Genomic DNA, 13812 nt, shown 5'->3' on the forward strand with positions numbered 1-13812 from the left:
TAGATTACTGAAGACACCATTGCATTTTCTCTAGTGTGTCATTCCTCTGGACTCCTTGGTCCATATCCCACCCTTCTTTTCTTGTAATGGAGCATGGAAGCCCTTACCACTTTATGTTCTCAGTTGCTAGAATGATAAATCATGGAAGTTTCCTCTGAAGTGGGTTTTGTATGATAAAACAAACTTGATAGCCATATGTACCTATTCTGTGAAAAGAAGACTGTCATCATTATATTTAATATTATACAATATCATAATATGCTCATTTCTAGGCACTTTTGGTCACTTACTGCTCATAAGGTTCTGTAACATTTGAGGATGTAGTTCTCCATGACCACATTAATCCCTCTTGACCATGCACATGTGAAATCTCTGCATCGAATCCTTTGGTCCACTCCACTTCTTGTTGTGTCTTTATTATTAAACACTGTTAGCCATTACAACTTTGGTTTCTAAGATGACAACATCTGTTCCTATCAACACCTGTCCTATTCCACTCTTTCCCTCCCTTCTTTGTCTCTTTGTCAACCTTGCTTCCATGTTCTACAACCAAGATTCTCCATCCTGTAATTTCATGCCTGACTTTTGTCCAGTCTTTGAGATCTAGTTTCACAAACATATTTTCTTCATTGTCAGCTACTTACACACAATTATCTTCCAGGGAAATGTACCAGTGCAAGTGGAAAGGTTTCTACTATTGATCTACTAACAGAGGATTTTCTACTGACAAGCCTTCTGAGGCTCAGGTGGCAAAATTTCTTATCTGACTCTTCAACCATGAATCCTTGATGTTCTCGCCTTCTTAAGACTGAGTGGCCCTTCATATACCTTCCATTTTTCCATATGCTGTAAGGTTTTTATTTTCTCTGTTTTTACAGTGCTTGTGCATTCTTTCCAGTTTCAGAGGCCCCACAGGCATCCTGTCATTTTTAATTTGGACATTAATGTGGTTTATTATGCCCTTACCATACAGAATGGCATGGCATCTTGTTCCTTTTCACACAAACAATTGAACTGAGCAATTACCTTAGTGGGTGACATGGTCTCCTGATACACATCACATACACACTGGAGTTGAACTGTTGTATGTGCAGTTCACCCCTTTGATTGGGAGCCCTCATCCTATCTTTGTTTGTAAGTCAGTTCCTAGTGTTGAGGTTTTGAATTTGAGTGAACCAATCATCATAAGTTATCACACGAATTCAGGTTGTGTATCTTTCTTTCCAAGTTTTTCCATCTGTGTCTTGGATCACTGCAATTGTACTTGGAACTGTTCCAGTGCTATCCTTGACTATCTCTCATTCTGTTCTTATGGGGATGTTATTGCCTTTTGGATGGGTGGCTTGTCCCAGTTATGGGAGTTGATTTCTTGCAATTGACATAATTTAAATTCCAGATAACAATTCCTGGATTAGTAGATTGATGATGATCCTTCTCGCATACCCAGTAATCAGAGTGGGTCTTAATTCTCAGTCCTTAGGTTTGAGGTGAAGAGGGTATGATACTTATCCAACCCTTATATGGATCTTGGCATCCCATTAGTAGGTTTTGGATGTAGTTGATGTACTGAATGTGATCTGCCACACCCTCACTACTCAATGCATCCCAATTTCTGCCCTAGTGTATTACAAGCTACCCACACAGGTGAAGGGTATATCTTGCTCAGAAGTGGTACAGTCCCAACTTCTAATCTTTAAATCTGTTTGTCTCATTGTCAGAGGTACACTTCAGGCATTTTCGGGGGTGCTTATCTCATTATGTTGCACTGGTCCCTCCTCCTCCTCCTCAATGTGTGATTGTAGGTAATCCTTTTAGAGGAAGTAAGTATCTATCTCAAATACAGTTTCAGTATAGAAAAATTGTAACTTGTGATCCAAATCAACTTATCTGCTAAACTCTGTAGAAGGTAATATGATAAATAATGGTAACAACTTTCATTATATATTTTTCTGTTTAATCACATCTTTCCTATGAGAAATTTTCAAGTAGATGGATTTTGTTTTTACAACAGATAACATTACAGGTTATAATTAAATTAGAATTTTCTTAATTCTTCAAAGGCAGACGATTTTCCTGTTACGGAAAAAATAGCACTCCAGTTGGCAGGTCTTCAGGCTCAGGTTGTCTTGGGAGAACCACAGCTAGGAAAACTTGAAAAGTAAGAAGGATTTGATTTTTTAAAAGAATGATTGCATTATTCTTGAGGTTTTGGATATGAACTATCATCATTTCTAGAATTACATTAACTTTATCTATAATTGTGTTTGTTTTATTTTGTTGCTACACTGAGAAGATAAAGTCTATCTGTAGAAAGTTATTACTGATGTTAGGAAAACATGTAGGCTTAAAAAATCTGTTTAGCGTAAAAATACCCTATAGTCCTTGTGCTCTCGAAAGGTTAAATTTTTATTTGTCAGAGGCAAACTGAGAAGCCAGTTAAGTAATCTTCTTAGTAAGTTGTCTTCATGGATAATAAAATTAATTAAAAACTTCATCACATTATACATGACACTTTAAGCATTAACTTCATTGCCTGTTGTCAATGGCCTTTAAGCCTTGTTAATCAAACAAAAATCTTTCGTAACAAAATGTTTTTCTCACAGAATTTTTCAGGTAGATTACTATGGTAATGACCATTATCATATTGTCATACCAGAAAGAAACTGATGACTTTAATGTGCTTTCAGATTAATTTTATATTAAAATAAAATTATTTTAAACATAAAACACAGACTAAAAAAACTTGATGAGTTTGCAAAAGAACGCCGTGGTTTTAATGTATCATAAGCTGGTCACAATAGAATATTTGGTTACTAATTGTTTTATTTCAAAAATTAAGATTGTCATTTGTTTTGGAATTTTCTCATTCAGTGACATTGGACTGTGAAAAAAAAAATCCAAATATATGATGCACTTCATAAAAATGAATAATCATATTGTTCTGCTGCTACTCAAAGTGAAGGAAACCTAAAATATCTGAATTAAAAATCTAGTTTAATTGACTCAAGTAAGTTCAGAACTTTATTTTTCCTTGGTCAACCTCTACTCAAAGATAAAGATATTGATTCAAGAGTTTGGTATAAGAACTTATTTTCCAGAATTAGGGATACAACAAAAGCTCTAGTAATATATCAGGTACATGCACAAACCTACTGAAGGAAAATTGCAGTGATTTGTTACAAGTGGATTAAAAAAGCCAAAATGCGGTTTAAATAACATAAACATTTTATTTAACAACAAAAACTCCAGAATAGTTGATTGTCCAGGTGTAAGAGCTATTGACTTGAGAAGCATAAAATAAAATGAAATCTCTTTAAATGTTAAGGGAGGTTAGTAGTGTACATATTCAGGAGAAGTAGTGGTTATAAGGTTAATACACAGTAAATCTTGGCTTCTTCAGGACAGTAACAGATTTTCTCTTCTCAGTTGTCTGAATCTTTACAAAAGTGTCAAAAGTATATCAGAAAAGTTAATTTTCTCTGTAGCTGACAAATTGGGAAAAACAGACTCCAAGTATCAAGGGCAAGAAGGATATAACATAACTATTCATGAAATAGTAGATAAGTTACAAAAAATTAATATTATCTCAACTGATTTAGAATGTTTCCAAATCAAAACTTAATAAAGTTTTACATTTTCATAAGTGAGAAATATTGTACTACTAGCAGATGTTTGTTGAAATGATTTAATGGTACACTTCTTAAAAACAGTGATGAATAAATAGGAAATGTTCAGTCAGCCCAATGCCTTTGATCATAACATATGTGCAATATGATTGCCTAATGAGCCATTTAAAACCGTATTTTATCATCATTCCACGTGTTATTTCAATAAAGAAAAATAGCATTTCAATTCAGTTCAAATCAGTTTATTTGATGTGGTATAATAAAATTATGCATCTATATAATATCGACATGAAAAAAATATATACGTGTGTGTGTGTGTGTGTGTGTGTGTATATATATATGCTCTTACCTTTAAAATATTTCCTTCAATCAGTTGACTGAGGAAGTCCAATTTTATTTGTAAAATTCCTTCACCAACACAAATATTTATGCTCTTGATAAGTTTTTTCTCATATTGACCATTCAATACATATGAAGACTGATGGATCGATGTTAATATAGATTTTAGATTTCATGAATTGCAAAAAATTAATTTTCATGTAATGGTATTTTTGAAAATAAGTATTTTGATGTATATCTTTTTTTTTGTCCATGAGTAACTGTTCAGAAGGTACAGAATAGGCAATGGTATTCATTGGATTGCAGCCTGAGTGTAGTAATAACACAGAAAACATTAAAACACAAAACAGTTCAGATGTTAATTGTATTCATATTCTAATTCAATTTCCCTGTGAATGTGAACCAATTCATCCCCTTCCCTCTCATCCTGTGAGATGAGAATCGGTACCTGTATCATTGTTTGTATCTAAGGAACTGTATCATCACTCTTAGGCTTGGCAGACATAAGCACCTAAATATGCAGGGTTTTGAAAATATCTGAAGTTTTCTGTATCCCCATATCTGCATTTACTTCAGGGAAATATGATGCTAATATATGATCATTGTACATATGTCCATGATCAAGTCCCTTGGCTGTGTTCAGTTTATTTTGCCATTTATAGTCATTGTCTGGGTCTTTACTTTCAACTATTGCATGTATATTTCTAAACACTTCCTATTGTGTTCTGATGAGGAAGTAATTGCTTTTTGATACTGTGTTTGTAGGTTTATCCCTGACTGCAATTCTTTCCTTTGCATATTTATATGTTTGTATTTTTTAATGATCATTAAAAGTGCATATTCACAAATTATCATACCCAAAAATGAAGGCATGCTTTTGTATATGGTTAACCCAATTTGATTTCATATGACTAAGACTTTTGCTGAAAGCATCAACATGAAGAGTACACTTCACAATACCTTGCTTTTCATTACAAGTAGGTATGTTTTTCATCCACATTTACAGTTATCCTGGAATGGTAGAGGCTTTCTCATTATTTCATAAATTTTCTGTTTCTCTTTACTTACATTACCATCAGCTGATGAAGATTTTTTTTTACCCCTGGAATTTGCCACAGAGATAAGTGGCCATATTACCATTTGTAATCACTAGAATACTGAGTGAATTTTCTTATCATAAATCTCACTGGATGTATTAAAAGTCATCAGCTAATTTGTAGAAATATAACATTAATTTTTGTATGGAGAATAAAATAATGGAAAAGGATTATATTTGCTCATCAAAAAATCATCTGAAAATAACCATAACTGTGAAAATAACAGCCACTTAAGCTATTATAGCAAAATTATTATAAGTCTGCATGATAATGTTCCAGACCAAAGGTCCAACAGTATTAAAAAATATGTTTGACACTTTATGACCTGTTGTCTGATATGATCAAAGGATCTGTGAAAGTGTGATTTATTTCAGTCCTGTAAATAGGTTTGGAAATTTATGTGTGAAAACGAGATTTCATGCTTTTTTATTCACATTTATAATATGTATTTTTTTATATGTAATGAAATTTAATTTAGATATTCTCATGTGGAAAACTATGTGTGTTCTCGCATTCGTAAAGCAAAAAAAGATGTTGACTGGGTGAGAGAAATAGCTGAGGCTCATAAGGTACAGTATTTAACTATTGTTTTTAGGTCTATCACATATATATATATAAATCATAAATGCTCTTAAAGATTATTCTTCAGTAACTTCTAATAAAAAAATCAATAGGTTTTATCATAAAAATATAAATGTTTTATTATCTGAATATTTTATATTTCATTTCTTAAAATGTTGTTTTATCAAAGCAACTTTTTTGAATTCATTAATCAAATAATTTTCATACAGAGATTGATGTTAAATCAGAACTGTATCCTCTCGTATGTTTCAGGTCAGCTTTCTTAAGGTAACAGTGAATTATATAATATTCTCTTAGATAGGTTTTTATTTTATGTGTTAATAAATTGATTTGTTTTATCAACATGATTATATTAAAACCCTAATTTTATATAAAAAAAAGGTTTAATAAAGGACTAATGTATAATAATTTGGCTTATGACTAGAAAACTTGGCATTAAGTATAGACATTAAATAAATAAGGTGTGTGTGTGTGTGTTTATGTGTGTGTTTTTCTTATAGGAAAGCCACATCGTGCTATCTGCTGAGCCTACCGAGGGGAATCAAACCCCTGATTTTAGCATTGTAAATCCGTAGACTTACTGTTGTACTAGTGGGGGGGCAATAATAAGGTAGTAAACAGAGAAGAAGATGGTCTCAACAATATCTAAGCTTGTAGGTTTATCCCTATGCAGATAATTAAGAATTCTTTAGTTAAGTTTTGTCTAAGATATTTTTACTGATATATGCAGAATTGCATGTGTGTTGGTGAAGAAATGTTCTCTATAAAAGCATAAATCAAACATAGATTTATTTACTGTGGTCACAGAAATATTTAATAATTCAAAGTATCAGTAAATATTACATGTTAAACATCACTACATTTTTTTTGTAGGTTTATGGAAGTGGAAAATCTGAGGTAGTTGCCAAAGTTTGGTACTTGTCTGTAGTTATGCAGTACCCTCTATATGGAACAGCTTTGTTTCAAGTGGTCTATAAAGGATATTTATCTTATGGTGAGATTGATCAAGATTTACATATATTTATGTGGTTTCATTCTGAAAATCCATTTTCATTGAAGGTGGTAGAATATGTAAATAGATCTTATAAACTCATTTGCTGTTGTCAAAGATCTTTAAATAAATATTGAAACTTCCCATTATATTTTTATTAATTGTGATGAATCATTAAATCAATAAAATCTTTGTAATGCTTTTAATATAATTAGTATTTTTTGCAATGAGTGAGTGGCATAATACACTACAATCTGTTTTCAGTCTAAGTTATACAGTAATGTGCAAATGTTTAGGACAAGAAAATATGTTTTCATTATTTATATTTGATGGGTTAATTCTTTCATTCCATTACAGAATCTAAATTTCAACACTGTGGTAATGCTTCTCTAATCCCTGTTGACAATTGAATGAACTAGGGGGAGAATACTTATCATTCTTTTTGATTCCCATACACTTGTACCAAGGGTTCATAATGGTTCTGATTGTATGTACCGATCAAATTTTGGGTCTGAAATAACTGTCATGGTACTCCATCCATTGATTTAACTATATATAGAAATAACCTCGTAAGGAGTTAACATGTACTGATCCATTATGGTATATCCAGTGGTTTGCATGTTACTGATAAAGTATTGTACCTATAAAGCTGCTGGAGTCATTCAGATGATGCAATGGTTTCCACAGAGCCCCAAGCTCAACCACATTGAACAGATCTGGGATTCAATAGATCATAAACTTGAGAAATCAAAAGTAAATTTGAAAGAAATTTTATGGGAGTGTATTACAGATGTTTGGAATAAAACCCCAAAAGACACTTTGATTAAACATGCTACAACAATACATGAAAGACTTTCTGTGGTTATTAAAGAGCAAGGATACACACAAAATATTAACTGTTTGCTGAACCCAAACACTTCTTTTGTACTGATTATGAAAATTAATTACATTTTGATGTTTTATTTATAACTTACCTTACATTTTTCTTTGAAAGTAGCCTAAAATCTGATTTTTTACTTTGTCCTAACACTTTTATACAGTACTTTATGTGCAATAAGTGAGTGCCGTAATTCAAGCTGTCTTTAATGTAAGTTATATGTACAATAAGTGAGGGCCATAATATACCACAAACTGTCTTTATACTAAGTTACTTGTACAATAAGAGTCATAGTACAGCAAGAATTGTTTTTGTGTATTTTGAAGTATGTGCATATCACAAAACATTGAAAGATTTTGTAATATTTTAAAGTTAAAGCTGCTTTAATATTTTCTATTACTATGCAGCATTACAAGGCATTAAAGAATCTATGTGTTCACATATAACATAAGTTCTGTTAATATATGCAACATAAGAAAGGTAAGATATATTGCTCCTAGTTTTCTATTATCAGTCTCATGCTGTTGGCAGCACAATAACACACATATTTAATTAAAATTTTCAAGTGATGATCGAATATCATATTTGTATGTGTGTTTGCTTTTTTAAATAATAACAGAAATGTTTCTTTTTTTTTCGACTGTGTGAGCCACATTATACTATGATTTTTTTTTTCAGCTCTGATTGTATCAAGAGCTGAAATATAACCTAAGAGGGTGATGTAACATTAATATTCAGATTTTATTGAATAACAGTAAAATGCTTGTTAAAAGTACTGAAACTATTTTATTGTAGGCCATCAGTTGTTATTAGGTGTAAATGCTGAAGGAATTTTGATGATTAGCCCTGAAGACAAAAATGTATTGAATGCATATTGTTATTGTGATATCGATTCTGTTATGGTGGACCCTAGTGATGATATGATTTCTATCAACCTGTTAAAGAGCTTACCTGATGCTCACAAGTGCTTCAGTTTTGAAACATTTCAGAAATATGAAGTAGCCAGTCTTATTGCAAGTTATTCACCAGTCCATGCCAGTTGGTTGAAACCTACTTATGAACTTGGAAGGAAGGTATGTACTTTTTTCTTTAATAACTGAATTGTAGTTGGAAGTCCAAACCACCAGCTGGTTAAAGTACAGTTTAAAAAACAAAGATAAATATTGCTTCTTGTAGCAAATATATATACCAGTTTGTGCTAGCTGTTTGATATCTACTGGAAAAAGAGAATCTGATTTGGTCAGTCACGTCTGGGATAAATTTTGTTCAGTTGTCTATTATCAGAGTTATCAGTTACAAACAAATTATTGCACATCGTTATAACTTAAATTATTGCATTTCTGAGGTTCCTAACAGAATAAATTAGGTAAGCATATTAGTAGAATATAATTATTATTTATTTTGGATTCATAAAATTTGTAGAATGAATTTGTTTTTAATTTGTAAATATTTCTTGTACAGTTTAACATTCAATCAAAAGTAGTCTTTTTTTTTCAATCATACAATAAATAAAATTACAATTCAAATATTTTAACACATTACTCACTTGAAAAGTGTCAGTGCAGAAATGTCAGAAGAGGCATTTATAGAGTTTAACCAACAAAGAGAAATAAATCTGTATTTATTTTTGAGTTTTAAAAATAAAGGATGAAACTGCAAGCAACTGAATGCACTTCTAGAAGAGTATCAAACAATATAAAACCAAGTAATAAAGAAAGATAAGGGACTTTACTAGCAGTTTAATCTTGATTGGTGCTCTACATTCTCATGATGTGTGGCTTTATATGCTTATTCTTCAGCTGAGAGATGAACAATTTACCCTCAGCATCAATCGGATAAGTTGCAGCTTTTTTGCAAATGTTGCATTTTACCAAAGCCACTGTTGGTATAATTGTGAAGTCTGATTTGGAACTTATTTTTAGCAGAGCGATTCTGAATGCCCCTGTGAACAGTCTTAAATAACCCATGCTTCTTGTACTGTGCTACTAAGACAGTGACATATTGACAAATTTCAGCAATGGGAGGTCCAAGGTATCAGAATACTTCTGAAGCAAGGTTTCTACATTTGACCTGGAATCCATTTTGTTGCAGCTGTTTACAGTATCTTAAATATTTCATCAGTGGTGATCAAGAAATGCTCAATATGCCTCTTTCCCTAGGTATTGCCATTGCAAAGTATTTTTGTTCATTTGAATTAAAATCTCTTCCATGTATACTCATTCCAGATTGGAATTGCTAAATAATTTTTCTTGAAAGAGCTTCTAGACTTGATATCAGGAGTTGATCATTGTTTTCTATTAATAAAATCCACACAATAAGAGAAACAGTATACTTTGGCCTATAACAGGGTAAGTCGCTGATGCTTCTAGCACCTTTGCATGAATGAGTTTCTTTTTTTTTCTTAGTGAATATGAACCATTTTTGATAGTATGCTTCACATTATGTTTCCTCAACATCCTCTGGCCCCTGTCAAGTAACGATTGCTGTGCTTTCTGTATATCCTGCACACACGTTTATGTCAACATCTTGTACACAATCCTAAGCTTTTGCTTTCATTACTTTGAATTTCCAGTTACTTATTGTCTTGCGTGCCTAAAATTGATTTTATTGCTTACTTATGAGTAGTCTGTAATTTCCCAGTAAATTAAGATTAACTGGCTTAATCTGTAAAGACATTTTCATCATTCATTAATGACATCATTTGGTTGACAAGAATCTTTGTTGTATACATGATTTAAATCCTCATTGCTGATTTCAGTGTCATCTTTCAGAATTGTAATGTAGAATTGTTTTTTAAATTACTAATATTGAGTTTAATCAGTGCTACATTAGAGTATTCATGGATATACAACTCATTATTGACAACAATAGGTTCACTGAATTGCTTGAAGTTGCCAAGTAACTCGGAGGATTTCCCATACACCCCTTCCTCAAAAGCATCCACAACAAAGACTAAATAAGAACACAATAGTATTCTTTAGATCATCATTATTCAATAATGCTGAGTAGAGTTCCTTTGGAGATGTAAAATTGAAGTCCATCCTGATGAAATTCATGAATAACATCATAGTAATGGCAAAATAACCATCAACACATCCATTACCATTTTGTGTTTTGTTTGGTAGGAGTGATTTCAAGGCAATGTTATGCTTCAAATAAGTGATGAGCATTCCAAGTTGCAACATTATATTTTTATTGTATTTTGTGCTGTATAGCTAAACATGAATTTTTTTCACATATGCAAACAGAGTACTTTTTAGCTGCATTATACTGCTTTCAAAAATTGATGACACAGCAACCCCAGTCTTGTTTTCATCCACAAATGACATATGATCATAGTATGAAATCTTGTAATCCAACATACATATATTGTTTGTTTCAGACCCTGTGTAATGAAAGTTTATCATACAACCATGCTATGTCACACTCTTTTTACCATAATGTTCTTTTTTTTTTCTCAGAAGTAAATCAACTCATACTTCAGTTTATAATTAAGCATGATTAATGCTTTATAACTGAATAAAGTTTGATGAATATGGAGCAGTTGAATTTGCTGATTTGTTATGCTTATTCAATGGCTCATATATAGCTGCAAGTTGTACTTACAGTCTTTTAATAAATCATAATGTCCTTTTTTGCATTTTCCATAATAAAATAAATAATCTCAAAAGGAAGTTGGCAATGCACACAAATCAGTCTACATATGGACAGACCCAGCTGGCTGAATAGGGACTGTCCTTGGATGGCATTTCTACTGGTCAGCTCTTCCCATCATGGCTCATTACCATCCCCACCTGTGACCTTTCTTTGAGTCATCTGAGGAGGTAAATACTCCCAATTCAAAGTACTATTTTCTATTTACTGAAACTCTTTTGAACCATTCTTCTATTTCTGTTTCTATGGATGGTTCAAAATCAGGTAACTGTGTGGGCTCTGCCATGCTTTGTTGTGGCTCGGTGGTTGCTTAAAGGATCTCCTCTACAGTTTCTATGTTTTCTGCTGAGTTGTATGCCACTTCTCTTGCTGTGGATCACATAGAAGCTATGCAGTACACAGATTGGACCATTGATTCCAGCTCTTTCATGTCTCCACTGGCCCTGGAATTGCTTCATGTTTGTTCTCACCCTGTTCTCATTGATATTAAAAACTGACTGGCCCATTTTTTTAATCTTCTGTTTCTATTTGCAGGAATGAGCTTGCTGTCACCACTGCTAAGTATGTCTGCTTTGGTGCTGTCACATTCATACCTGTTCCCTGTATTCAAGTCTGAACTTCATGCCACTTGGCAGTTGCCTTGGAGTGAGCAGTATGATATCAATCTTTCCAAGATCAAACTTTCTGTTGCTCTTTGTTCATCTTGTTTCCATAAGATTTAGAAGGAGGAAGTTGTCGTGGCTAGGCTACTCATTGGTCACAGTGTTTTAACCTATTATTTTCTTTTATTTAGTACTGATCCACCAATATGTGTCCTTTGTGATAGTATAGTCACAACAGCCCGTATTTTGCTGTCATTTTCAAGGTAATCAGGATATATATACTCCTTAATTCTTGTATACATGAATCTTGAACTGTAAGTTCCTCACTATCAATAATAAAAGTATTTGAATTCCAAAAAAGAGTTTTATGTTTAGAAGAGACAACATGAATTCTACAGCTTTTAGGACAGACAAGGTGTTGCAACACTGAACATCTGTTTCAGAAGGTTGTGCTTCTTGTTCTAATGGAATTATGTGATAATGCTAATGCTTTTCAAAGTCTATAATTATTGCTTTCTTTTTCTCAACAGAACAAGCATCTTACATTGCAACTAAAATCATGTTCCATTGTGTGCCTTTCTCTGGCAGGACTTCTTGTAAGTTCAATAAGCTTTGTAGTGCTTTGTCATCATGTCCTCTTTTCTCTCGTTTTTGCATAGCAAAGTCTAAAACATAAACCAATAATCCAGAAGAAATGTTGAGTAAAAGAATTGAACATATGCTCTACAGAACCATGAATGCAGAAGGCACAAGTCTACCAGCAAACTTCAGATGTATGGAAGATATTGCTTTTTGACATACTCCTGTGCCAGTTAGGCAATTATTTGAGACAGAATCTAAATCAAAATAACCATGAATGCTAACAGCATCAATGGGTTTGATTGGAGCTTTCCATTTACTACTTGTTTGCCATTTTCAAGAAGTAGAAGCAGCACTTACATCAGTGTCACTGTGGACTTCATTAGAATCACTCAAGACCAGAGATTCAATCATCAGCATCGTTCTGGTGTTCATTAGTATTACTATCTGGAAATTCAATGTCATTTTCATCAAGATTGTTACATTTTTACTGCTCCTCCTGTTCATAGTGTAATTGGTTGCTTATCTCTGCATTTATGATCTACTGTGTATTTAGTGGCAAACAAGAACATTCACAGTGCCTACATTTCATGCACAAAGTACATTTAGGACACTTGCACTTTCAAATTAGCTTTCACAGAAGTAATGCATTATATACTGATACTTAAGTGCCTTTATCTAGGCAAATGGGGTTCTGTCAACAGTCTGAGTAGTGTGCCAAAAAGAACCATTTTGATCAATCAAAATGTTACACATTTCATAACAGTACACTAAATGTTGCAATGGGTTGTGTTTTTTTTTCCTCACCAAAAAATCATAACCTTGACTTATGATGTACATGCTAAAAGTATTTTAATATTAGATATATGGTGTGTATCACAAATGGGTCACCTGATAACTATGATATACAAAAGTGAGCAAATAAACAGAATATTTATTTACAAGTAAATAAATTTTGGAGTTATTACCTTACTGGCTAGCTTCTGTGTTCTGGAGCTGAAGAAAGTAGAAACATATTTTTTACAAGGTGAAGATAGGAGCAAGTATCATAATAACATCACACTTTCAAGTCATACAAATGTCTGTAACACCTTCTGAAATGAGTATGTAAGAGTACATAACAATGCTATAGAATCAAGCAAATATAAACATTGCAGAACAGTCTTTAAGGCATGTAGCATTCATCTAAGCCAAAGGACAAGCACAAATTTATGACCTTTAAGATATCATTAAATGTATGCATGGAAGTTTTGAAATATTTATTTCTATATATCTATACAAAGATATACTGTTCACTAGTTATGGAGAATTGAAATTATTTTATCTCTGACATTTATAAACTTTGCCTGACACTTGTTGCATAAATGTAAAATGATAAAACAACTAATAGTATAATAAAAATCAAATTAAGATACTTGTATTGTCTGGGAGGACATGTTTAGCAAATAGAAAATGGTCAAGTACA

At 32.5% G+C, this 13812-nt stretch overlaps 1 protein-coding gene across 1 annotated transcript in view; it reads left to right on the forward strand.

Moving 5' to 3' along the window:
* The window catches only part of LOC143251988 (unconventional myosin-VIIa-like), a 143805-nt gene that overhangs the window by 97556 nt on the left and 32437 nt on the right, over positions 1–13812 (forward strand). The window contains exons 28-31 of the mRNA XM_076503456.1: positions 2061–2158; positions 5541–5631; positions 6518–6638; positions 8308–8585. Coding sequence (XP_076359571.1) covers positions 2061–2158; positions 5541–5631; positions 6518–6638; positions 8308–8585 — 588 coding nt within the window. The remainder of the gene's footprint in view (positions 1–2060; positions 2159–5540; positions 5632–6517; positions 6639–8307; positions 8586–13812) is intronic.

Source organism: Tachypleus tridentatus, chromosome 1 (assembly GCF_004210375.1).
Source record: "Tachypleus tridentatus isolate NWPU-2018 chromosome 1, ASM421037v1, whole genome shotgun sequence".
In the NCBI taxonomy this organism is placed as follows: Eukaryota; Metazoa; Arthropoda; class Merostomata; order Xiphosura; family Limulidae; genus Tachypleus; species Tachypleus tridentatus.